Below are 11,941 nucleotides of genomic sequence, written 5' to 3'. Positions count from 1 at the left end.
GGTAATTTCGTCCCTTATGCCTCAAGCGCCCAACTTTCTCCCTGAGGCTGGTCTAGCTGAAAAAACAGTATCGCCAAAAGTCATCGTAGTAAAAAAGAAAATGGCAGGCCATTGAAGAATTTTGCACTAAAAAGAAACAAGCTGGTCGTCTTTGGTGATGAATAATTTTGATATGTTGAAATATTTGATGTCTCTTCACGTGCATAGATGTATACACCTGAATGCACCGAACGACAGGGATTAGGCATCTACTACGGGAATGACATGCAACTAGGTTTTAGCTACATCCATAGCAACACGTGTGTAAGTCGCGGGCGTTGATAGGGCAATTGGAAACAAGCAAAGGACGATAGAAGAACCGAGGCGCAACGGATTTCAATGGGACCTGATGCTGTTGTGGGCTTGTCCTCCTGGTAAAAGGTTAGTTTCAGCAGCCCGCTGTTTTGGACACCGAAGAGCCGCTGAAGACCTGGTTCGTACAAGGTTCCTACCACAGTGGACTGGAGAGTTTGTTTGGGTTAGCAAGACCGGGTGGTGCCAGGTACCTTCCCTGCCTTGCTTGATGTTGGTGGGGTCTTCGCGTCAGGTCCAGCCCAGCGCCAGCCTACTAACCTAACCCAAACCAAGTTGATGCAGTACATACAAGGTTCTATGCATAGTAGGTAGTACTAGGTAAGTTATCGCCCAGCCTTTTTCCCGTTCAACTTCTTGAAACTCTACGTAACTTGGTTTATTTCTGAATATCATTCATTGTACTCTGTACAACAATTAACGGCAATTGCCATACATCGTGCCGTGCCGTATCGTGTTGCGCCTCGCTTCCTGTCGAGTCCAACATCGATCATAATATCCGTCTCCCTCCGGTTCGCCTCGACTCCCTTCCGCGTTTCAAAGCTTGCCCGCCCAATTCGCTCTTGGCGAAGTGAATCTCTGCCTTGCCATACGATTCTATCAAAATTCATCAACAATAGCCGGTTGCAGTATTGTTGATTGTCCCGAATCCTCTCTACCGACTGTCCATTTTACATTACACAGCCTCCGGCTGGTCGCTCACCTCGAAATAATTGGCCCGAAGCCCCAATCCCTCTCCACCCACAATGCGCTTCGGTCGAACCCTTCGCGAGTCCGTCTACCCGCCATGGAAGGACAAGTACATCGAGTACGCAAAGCTTAAGAGCTTGCTGCGGGAGGACGTGGCCGACGACGATAGTCAGCCGTGGACTGACGAAGATGAGTCTCGTTTCTGCCAAGAGATCTTCAACAATCAACTCGAAAAGGTTGCTCAGTTCCAAGAGCAGCGCTTTAACGCTCTCAAGGAACGGATCGACTCTTCTTTTGATAAGCTCAAGGAACTGGCTCCTGTCGAGTCAGAGGAGGGTGGAGGTCCTTCTAAAGGTGACATCTCGGCCACCCGACTGCGGGCTCTGGAGTCGGAGCTTGACGAGATCACCAATGAGGTTCGCGAGCTCAAGAAGTACAGCCAGATCAACTACACTGGCTTCCTCAAGATCATTAAGAAGCACGATCGTAAGAGAGGAGACCGCTATAAGGTCCGGCCTGTGATGCAGTTGAGCTTGTCGCAACGACCTTTCAATTCCGAGAGTGGCTACTCTCCTCTTCTCAACAAGCTTTCTATCATGTACTTTGCTATCCGACAACAGCTAGAGGAGACCGGAGAGCAACTCCCACCCTTGGATCTTGAGTCTCAGGGCGAGATGTACAACGGTGAACGTTACACAGCTCATAAGTGTAAGTAAACCCAAGGCGAATAGTATACAATTGGGCTTGCTCAAGTACTAACTTAACTCCAGTCTGGGTTCATCCCGATAACCTACTCGAAGTTAAGACAGTTATCTTGCGACATCTGCCTGCTCTCGTCTACAGCGAAAAGTCTGCAAAGGAGCTTGACGGTAGCGATTCGCCATCCATTACCTCCCTCTACTTTGATAACAAAAAGTTTGAGCTTTATGGAGAGAAGGTTGATCGCCAGTCTGAAGCAACGTCGTTGCGCCTTCGTTGGTATGGCCAGCTGGCTACCCGACCTGAAATCTTTGTTGAGGAGAAGACTGTCGATGAAAAGGGTGGCAGCCAGGATCTCAAGTTCTCCATCAAAGACAAGTACGTCAAGTCATTTGTTGATGGAGAATACAAGACAGAGAAGGCTGTTCAAAAGCTGAAGAGGCAGAGCTTTGCTCCCGAAAAGATTCAGGAGTTCGAACAGACGGTTGGCACAATCCAGAAATATCTCAAGGAAAAGGATCTCAGCCCTGTTCTAAGGGCCAACTATGTCCGCACGGCCTTCCAGAAGCCCGCTGATGACCGGATCCGTATTGCTATTGATACCAATGTGGCGTTTATCCGAGAAGATACGCTCGATCGCAGCCGTCCCTGCCGTGACCCAAAGGAGTGGCACCGCCTGGATATTGACGATAGCGAAATGACATATCCGTTTAAGAATATTAACCAGAGCGAGGTCAACAGGTTTCCGTATGCCCTCCTTGAGATCAAGCTAAAGGACGACGGCCGGCGAAAGCGACCTACCTGGATCGAGGACTTGATGGTGTCTCACTTGGTTCACCCAACCCCACGCTTCTCCAAGTTTGTGCATGGTATTGCGGTCCTTTTTGAGGATTATGTCAACAGCTTGCCCTTCTGGCTTAGTGATCTTGCATCCGATATCCGCAAAGACCCTCAGAAGACTTTTGAGGAAGAGGAGCAACGACGTGCCCAGCGACACGAGGATGTCATGGCTGTGGGCAGTCTTATAGGAGCCGGGGCAAAGTCGGGATCTTACAAACCTACACAGAGCTCACCAGTGAGTAAGTCGTATCTAGCGGACCGCATGTCTAAGGATTCGATTGCCCACACGCTCAACAAGCAAACCTCAACGCCTGGGAACGGAGAAGAGGTCGGGGAAAGCAGTGGCCAACGCCAGGAAGAACAGGGAAGGTCATACGGAACTCTGTCGTCTGTCATTCCCGGTTTTTCGTTATCCAAGTACTCTCGGGCCAAACGAGCGTCTCAGCAGCCATTGCCAGAAGGCGTGGTAGCGCCGACACAGTGGATCAAGAACATGGGCGAACTCAAGGTTGAACCCAAGGTTTGGCTTGCTAACGAGCGAACGTTCCTCAAATGGCAGCACATTTGTATTCTGCAGGGTGGTCTGGCTGTTGGTCTATACACGGCTGCAGGTGAAAACACAATCGCCTCTGTTATCGGGCTCTTGTTTGTTCTCATTGCCGTGTTCGCTGGTGCTTGGGGCTATGCTATGCTGAGAGTTCGACGAACGATGATTGTAGAGCGAAGCGGCAAGGATTTTGATAACATGATTGGGCCCATGATTATCAGTGTCTCGTTGATGTTTGTACTTATTCTCAACTTCTTCTTTGCGGTAAGTCTTGTTATTCCTGTTGTGGTCAACGGAAACTAACCATGTTTGACAGTGGCGAGAAGCTTATGGACGATTCAACAATGGTAATAATGATGCAGGAGAGCTTCTGTCGGAAGAACTCAGGTGAACATGAGAAAAGCTGGATGGAAGAAGTTTGTGGTGTAGGATGGGTGTTGATGCATACCTTTGATGTTTCCACATAGTTTGTTAAAGAACAGATAGTTGTTTCATTACCAGTACAGAGGTTTAATAGGTGTATGTTGTGAGAGGCCTGAAGACCAGGTTCATGGTGGGCCGTCAACGACGTTCTTAAACATCGATGCATAAGCTTGTATTGACAGCGAGTATCTGTGATCAGTAGACATATACTGGACTTGACTTATGAAATATCCTTACATGAAGGCCTTCTTTTATAGTGAGAATTTGTTGAAGGTGCTTACGCACGAACAAAACGACACATGCAATGCAAAGTACCTGCTTACTGCATGCATGCATGCATAGCTGAGTAGTGTCTGAACTTAACCGCTGCGTGTCTCTTGGCTGTGCATCTGATTAAACAAACACCTTCCGTTTAAGTTAATCTTGATAGTTTCTACTAACTTTGTTATCAAAATCCACGTCTTGGTTTGATTCAACGCCATTACAATAACGTCTCGACTAATCTGTACTACATGCCATTCCTTTGTTACTGTGCAGGTATCCGTACTACGGTATAGGTAAAAAATAGTCTAAATAGGTAGTACTCGACATATCACCCCTGCTTGTCTCGACCGACCACCTCGGACACTGCTCCACGTATCAAGCATTGCGAACCTACGGTACGGCTCTTTGTTGCGCCACTAAAAAAGGGAAAAGGCGTGGGGTCCAGTCCCCCTGTTGTTGCGCAACGCAACGTATTGCCTCAAACGAGGGTGTTCTAACTATTTTTCCTTGCTTCCTCTTCTCTTTCTTCTCTTTGTTTCGCGTTCCAAGAGTGGGGGAACACCGTCAATCATGTGCAACGTCAAACTCGATTGCTAACAAGAAACTTTGTTAATATCTTTACTCTTATTTACCGATTTTCTCCATTGTCAGTCAGGCTCTCTCATTGCCTGGACTGCAGGTTCCCTGTCGTCTTTAAAGTCTAGCCCAGTCCGCGCGCCAGCCGGACGTCGCGAACACGACTTTGCGACACGGAGCCATTTCACCTCCCTCTCGGCATTCCCTCTGACCTTTGCGTCTCTCCTGACAATTCGACTCTTTCCGTAACTATCGATAGTCACGTTGGACTCGCGCTGTACCTGATGACATCATGGCGGACCAGGGCGAAAAGAAGGGTATCTGGAGCATGATCCGAAGGGCTAGTTCTAGGAGACATTCATCCAAGCCTCCGGTACGTAAACAGCGACTACAGTGACGCCTGAAGATCTCAGAAGCTCGAGGGAGATTTCTTATCTCACCTTGAGATCCTTTGTTCTTCCAAGCTCGAGCTCCCCAGCTGCGTCGCGTCTGGGCTGTAGCTGTAGCTATAGCTCCAGCTTCAGCTCCGATTTCGCTCATTTACGCATTCAATATCTTACTAACTCTACTTTTCGATTTCAGCCCAAGGACCTCGAACCTAGAGAGTATCATCGTCCTCGGCGTGCCAGCAATGGTGACGCGGGCCATTCTCCCTACCGCCAAAGCATTGGTTCGGCTCCCGATCTTACATACGACAATAACCGCCCCATGACCGCCGAAGACGAGTCTTCCAACATGCGCCGCAGGCAGAAGAGAGGACAACCCGAACCTGAACCTGAACCTAGGTCTTCCCCGATCAGGTCCAAGTCCTCTGGCTTCTTGAATAAGGCTCGTATATCCAACGGACGGCCAGTTCGTCCTCGGGAGCCCCCCACAGTAACGTGGCCGCCTTACGGCATCTCCATCGAAGATGAATTACCCGAGCAACATGCGCTTGAGATCGTCGCCCGTGGTGCTCCTTCACACAAAGGCCACAAACGGCCTGTTGCGCATCAGCCCGACGAGTTCTACTCTCTCCACACAACGTCAAGTGGTAATCGAGCTGATGGTAAGGTTTCTGACCACACCGATGTCGCCAACCTTCACGATTCTATGACACAGCTCATGACCTTGCGCCTGATAGGGCACGGATATGCAGACAAGCCATGGGAGACACTTGAGCAACCCAGTTACGCTTTCCACTTTGGTCATTTACCAGGAACCATCACGCTTAATGAATGGGCATCCATGTACAGCGTCCTTCCACCCGCCATTGCCCTTCGTGACGCTGGCGTCATGCCTCGGACGATGAGTCTGGAGAGTATTTTCGAACGTTTGCAGGAACTACGGCATGGGATTGAGGACGATGATGAGACGTTGCTCTATCGAATTCTATATAAACGCATTTTGAGAGACCCTGATAAGTTTCTCAATCCTCATCGAACTCTTGACAAGCAAATCACCGATCTGATTCTTGTTCTTTCACGCCCGGACTGGATCGACTTTAGCAATCCTCGAAACCAGGTTGCTACCCGATTCATCTTTGAAAGAGGCCCAGAGAATCAGGAGCAGTTCCATAAATTCTTTCACCAGCTTCTTCTCAGTCTTGAGCTTGAGCTGCGCATTCAGTCGGATCAACACAGCGACTGGGCAAAGGAGAAGTTGACTTCACAAATACCTCCATCGATTCAGTGGAACCTGGCTCTAGCCAGACGCTGGCAAGATTTTGTACGTGTCGATGATGTTGGCAGGACACCTGAAGAGAGTAAGTACAATTATGATCCTGTTTCAAATGGACGTCCTGACAGCCGGTTTAGTTCTTCTACGATATAAATTAAAGAAACGCCAGATCAGAATGCTGAGGCGCTTTGCTCAGATGATGAGATGGCCAAACTTGACTGATACCCTCGATAATATGAAACAGAAGGATTCGGAATTGGCCTTGGATGAGGTCAGTTCTGACGCATTTGCCTTTTTCAGTGGTCTCGTACTGCCTGGTGTAAGTTTGCTTTTCCTTTACGCTTTTGTCAAAGGCGTATACAGAGACTGACTACGAGCAGCAAACCTTTCCGTTTCTGATGATGAATACTCTGCTGGACCTTGACCCTGATAGTGAGACTGATAACCTTGCACTTCTATCACACCTGCATCCCCACTGTGGTTTTCAGTACAAGAACAGTTACACATATTGGTCAGCCAGCTCGATCGTAGGTAAAGTGCTGGCACCCACGTGCCATGCTGTTGGTGGCTGGATCGGTCCCGCACGACCAACGACAGATCTTGAACCGACTCAGATTGCAAGAATCCGAAGTCGAAAACCCAAGCAACGAATGACACCCCAGGACGTCGAGTCCATGGCAGAGCGTTCAGATCCGCTTGGTCCTGCCGCCGAGACTTACCCAGTAGACGATTATCAACCAGTTGCCCCGAGAGGCGGTCCTGGAGATGATGTTGATACAGTACGGGTAGAGCTGCTAACTCTCAAGCCGGCAGACGGACCAGAGGATACACCCTCAACAAAAGTTTCGAAACGTTTTGATGCAACAATCCAATTTGCCATTAACGAAGTATCATGGCCACTCAACCTCATGTATGACGTTTCGTTCTTGGCAGCCTGGCCATGTTCCGAGGGTCCACATCCGCTCTTCTTTGACTACATCTATACGTCAATTCGAGTAGATTCTATCATCGGGGTACGAGACTGGGGGAATCTGTATGGAGGTCCGCAGTTGCATAGTGTGCGATCGAGCCCCGGACCAGGCATGATGGGAGGGCCATACAAAGACATGTTTAGCCAGAGCTTCAACCACAACCACACTCCTTTGAATGGGTTTGTTCAACCTGGTGGGCCCGAGGAAGATGATGAAAACGACGATGAAAAGGTCCTCGTGGTTGAAGCGTTCGGGGTACGCGACAACGAGGTCTTGGCACGAGCTTGGTGTTCACACTGGGGCCTCAGCGCTGTGGTGGCCGATATCGAAAGAACATGGTGAGTCTGATATGTGACGAAAATGGCGACAGTTGCTAATAAGAGATACAGCATGGCATGTGCTATTCGTGAAGCGTACGCGGCAACGCTGACAGTGGTGATCCTGGTGAAAGGCCAGGAGTATCCCAATAATGAATGATGAATTTATGATTATGTACATATTTGGTCGCACGCCTAGCGATGGGCCGTGGGATGGGCTGGCGAAAGTGGTACAGGCATGGTCAGGGGAGTTTGTGTTTCAGACCAGGAAAAACAGCCGGAAGTTGATAAGATGCAATTGGATGAGAGCGGTGTGCCGCAGGTAATAGATGTTGACGGAGTGTTGATCTGGCATGATGGTGGTTGTACAAGGTTCTTGCGCGTACTGCTCTGGCTCGGCAGAGTCGTCCCCGCGCATACTTAGGATGAATACTGTCTCATGTGATATCTCGTTCACTGCATATGCATGTTAGTTGGATGGGTATCAGCTCATGAGCTGTACTGTAAGATAATAATAATAGCATTTATTGGGAGAACAGAAGGAATGTTGCAGTGCGGGACAGTACAGTAGCATGATGACAGTTCACTGTATGTAGTGACATTCATGATTCACCGCACAACAAGACATGGCCAAGCAAGTCACAAGATCTCGGTGAATGCTGATCAAACTGGCCATTGGCCAATTGACTACAGCAGCAGGAGACAGGCATCGCGGATGAGCCGGATCTGGAATCCCGGATGTCTGGGACGATTCCAGCATCCCGAGCAAGGTTGTCTGGTGTGTTACAACGTTGGCTGTTGTAATAAACCGACCCCTCGGAATGCATATTGATGAGAGGTCATCGGACACTAAAACTTTTCATTTCTTTCTTTTTTTTTCGTGTTGCATGTGAGGGGAGACTCCGCTGTCGGCCGAGAGGGCCGGGGATGGCAAGATAACGCCACATCATATCATTTTGTGTTGTATGCTCTGTTATTGTGTACAGATACAGTTGAGTATGCGGCGGTGTGCTTGGCTTTGGCCTGAGGATGTCGATGATGCTTGGGATGAGACGAGACGAGGGATGATGTGGGGAAGAAATGCATGCGGGTGCCGATCAAGGTGAGATATGAGTTGAGTTGAGTGCAGTAAGAGAGCCTAATTTGGTGTTGTGCCAATGGTTAGGCAGTCGTTTAAGGGAGGAGTGTTTGTTGAGTTGAGTAGCATTATCAACAAAAAATATGATATTCGGTGTTCGGAGACGTGGTACTCGAAAGTCTTTTCCTACTCCGCTAACAAGTGTAATTCTCCTGGTCATTTCATCAGTGGTTGTTAATTCTAGAATGTACAGCATCATCAGATAAGTATGCAATACGGTGATTATCATCAAAGAAACAACATTGTTTCTGCCAAGGTAATTCGTAAATACACCCCTCGAGCTATCCATCATGAGTTCTCAGAGCAGATCATGGAATCCCTCTCTCCCACTAGTCTAGCTTTATTGGTGAATGGACTGATGGACCGTTCGAGGTGGCTTGACTTGAGAATCCCCGCTCCCACAGGCAACAGCATTTCTTTTTTAGGTTATGAGATGAAGAAATAGAAAACGGAAAAGCCGATACGAGTTGGAGGGAAGCTTTTCAGGGCGCTGAGGGATGTTAGTGGATGGGAAGCGAAACATGAGGAAGGAGAGGGAAGTGTACTTTTTTCATTCATGGACAAGGATCCAAGGGAGAATTGATACTACTGCATTTGAAGTTGTATTGCATTTGTCTATTCAGCTTCTAGAGCTCTTGGAAGTGCCATATCCATGCCACCTCTTGTCGCCTCCCCCACCCTATCTAGCATCCGCTAATGTACAGTGGGCTTGCAGGGGGTGGGGGTTCCCGGTTCCCCCAGGATTCCACTGTCAAAGCTCCATTGTTTGCCATGATGGAGCTCTCTCTCCCTCATCATGACTGGCCTTGTTCCCATGCTGAGAGACGGACGACAAGAGTCCATAATAAAAGTGTCCACGAGCTTATTTTCTCCGAGGTTCCACATCATCTGATCATTTCAATTACTGGATATAATTACAATAGATAGATAAAGTGAATACTATATATACCTGTATGAGCTTTGTCAACTTACAAAGCGTGTTACGCAAAACTGACATCTCCAAAGCTGAGACAAACGTTTAGCTGACCACTCAATTAGTCTACTGTCTTGGGCTTCCACACCACCTCCTTTACTCCTCAAAGTTCCAGACTCTATTATATCATTGGATTGCTTTTTACGCGGGGTGACGCCTCGTCTCGCCTCACACCCGACCTCTTCCCCTCATCGTCTTCCCCATTGGGAGTGACTGTCTTTGACACGAGCCTAAGCTTATCCATCGGGCAATAAAGCACTGCAGTCACTCTTGCGCCGAGACTTGATCTCTTTAATATGTATAGCAACCACAAGCCCATCAAAGTCATGGAGTGAGTTCCCTCGTACTCTCAGCTTTCTATCATTTCGAGATCGTGGCTGACCATTTCTTCTTTCACAATGGATAGACCTCCTCAAGTTTTGGTACGCAGTCATTGAATCAAGCTCCAGCCGTTTGTGGTGGCTGCGGTAGTGGCAGGTCAACATTTCGAATCCAAACTAACTTCTCTTGTAGGATCACTACATCGGTGTCGATGTTGGCACCGGCTCTGCCCGCGCCTGTATCATTGATGAGACTGGTGATATCAAGGCTCTGGCATCTGAGAACATCAAACTATGGCAACCTGAGACTGGCTACTATGTATGCTGCACTTGCGATCCCTCATGCTCAACATTATCTGACTCTCCCAGGAACAATCCACAACAGATATCTGGCAATGCATCTGCGAGTGTGTCCGTCGCGTTGTCAGCGAGTCTACAGTCAACCCCTCCAGCATCAAGGGCATTGGCTTCGACGCTACATGCTCTCTTGCCGTCTTCACTCACGACACCGACGAGCCACTGCCTGTCACTGGGCCTGACTTCACAAACGATGGTAACGACCGCAACGTCATCTTGTGGCTCGACCACCGACCGGTCGAAGAGACCGAAAAGATTAACAATACCAACCACAAGCTCCTCAAGTACGTTGGTGGAAAGATGAGCATCGAGATGGAGATGCCCAAGGTCCTCTGGCTCAAGAATCATATGCCTCCAGAAGTGTTTGAGCGTGCCAAGTTCTACGATCTTGCCGACGCTCTTACCCACTTGGCTACTGGCAACGAGACGCGCAGCTATTGCAGTGTTGTTTGCAAGCAAGGCTATGTTCCTGTTGGCGTTGATGGCAGCGTCAAGGGTTGGCAAGAGGACTTTTACCATGATATTGGTCTCGGTGACCTTACCAAGGATGACTTCAAGCAGATGGGTGGTGTCAACGGGGTGGTGAGCCTTTTCATACTTTCTCCCTTTGGTTATCATGCGCCGTTTCTTAGTGCATCCAGCTAACAAAGATATTCGCAGAACGGGACCTATGTCAGTGCTGGCGAGCCTGTGGGCACCTTGAGTCGACTGGCTGCCAACCAACTCGGCCTCCCGATGGGCATCCCTGTGGGAAGCGGCGTCATTGACGCATATGCAGGCTGGATTGGAACCGTGGGTGCTAAGGTCGACCTTGGCGACGATGAACTCAACGCAGCTGTACCACATAATGATCTTGCCCAAGCCTTTACCCGCCTGGCCGCCGTCGCAGGAACCTCAACATGCCACTTGGCTCTCTCCAAGGAACCTGTGTTTGTTCCTGGTGTTTGGGGCCCTTACCGTGATGTTCTCCTTCCCGAGTTCTGGATGGCTGAAGGTGGCCAGTCTGCAACTGGAGAGCTTTTGCGGCACATGCTTGACATTCACCCTGCTTATAACGAAACCTGTGCTTTGGCCAAGGCTGAGGACAAACACATCTATGACTTCCTCAATGCTCACCTTGAACTCATGAAAGAAAAGCATGGCGCCCCCTCGATATCCTACTTGGGACGCCATCACTTCTTTTATGGTGACCTGTGGGGTAACCGCTCGCCCATCGCCGATCCCAACATGAAGGGTAGCATGATCGGGTTAGACAGCGACAAGAGCACCGACAACATGGCTCTGTGGTACTATGCCACCATGGAATTTATCGCCATGCAGACTCGCCAGATTATCGAGCAGATGAACAATTCTGGTCATGAGATTTCATCCATCTTCATGTCTGGTTCTCAGTGCCAAAATCCTGTCCTCATGAACCTTTTAGCCACTGCCTGCGGCATGCCTGTCCTGATCCCACGATACGTCAACGCGGCTGTCGTTCACGGCGCTGCCATGCTCGGCGCAAAGGCAGCAAGCCATAGCAAGGAGGATGGCAGTGAGCCCGAGTCTCTCTGGAGTATCATGGACCGCATGAGTAAGCGAGGTCGACTAGTCGATCCTAGTACTGACGAGGACGAGAAGACGCTCCTAGACGCCAAGTATGAGATCTTCTTGGATATGTGCAAGACTCAACAGGAGTATCGAAGCAAGATCGACAAGGCCACGGCTTCCAAAAAGGCTCGTATGAATGGCACTATCAACGGCACTATCAACGGCTCTTAAAAGCTGAGCTGGTGTGCCTGAAGGTTAAGGAACATAAACTTGATGAGCGTTTGGT

General features: G+C 49.1%; 3 protein-coding genes across 3 annotated transcripts; all 3 read left to right on the top strand.

The window, feature by feature from the left end:
• Positions 1–1,097: 1,097 nt before the first annotated feature.
• FSST1_004299 (VTC domain-containing protein) lies at positions 1,098–3,518 on the top strand (the record flags this gene model as incomplete). The annotated part of the gene is made up of 3 exons (XM_083230459.1): positions 1,098–1,749; positions 1,812–3,391; positions 3,444–3,518. The coding sequence occupies 3 exons, from the start codon at positions 1,098–1,100 to the stop codon at positions 3,516–3,518; spliced, it is 2,307 nt and encodes a 768-aa protein (XP_083087729.1).
• Positions 3,519–4,682: 1,164 nt separating this feature from the next.
• On the top strand, positions 4,683–7,497 carry FSST1_004298 (uncharacterized protein; the record flags this gene model as incomplete). Its single annotated transcript, XM_083230458.1, has 5 exons — positions 4,683–4,763; positions 4,973–6,134; positions 6,178–6,368; positions 6,430–7,358; positions 7,410–7,497. The coding sequence occupies 5 exons, from the start codon at positions 4,683–4,685 to the stop codon at positions 7,495–7,497; spliced, it is 2,451 nt and encodes an 816-aa protein (XP_083087728.1).
• A 2,349-nt stretch (positions 7,498–9,846) lies between these two features.
• FSST1_004297 (uncharacterized protein) lies at positions 9,847–11,886 on the top strand (the record flags this gene model as incomplete). Its single annotated transcript, XM_083230457.1, has 4 exons — positions 9,847–9,870; positions 9,962–10,087; positions 10,138–10,707; positions 10,786–11,886. The coding sequence occupies 4 exons, from the start codon at positions 9,847–9,849 to the stop codon at positions 11,884–11,886; spliced, it is 1,821 nt and encodes a 606-aa protein (XP_083087727.1).
• Positions 11,887–11,941: the final 55 nt, after the last annotated feature.

This window comes from Fusarium sambucinum, chromosome I, assembly GCF_050947815.1.
Source record: "Fusarium sambucinum isolate potato_lamoka chromosome I, whole genome shotgun sequence".
Lineage (NCBI taxonomy): Eukaryota > Fungi > Ascomycota > Sordariomycetes > Hypocreales > Nectriaceae > Fusarium > Fusarium sambucinum.
The sequence above is the reverse complement of the archived record's forward strand: the minus strand, read 5'-3'. Positions and strand labels throughout refer to the sequence as shown.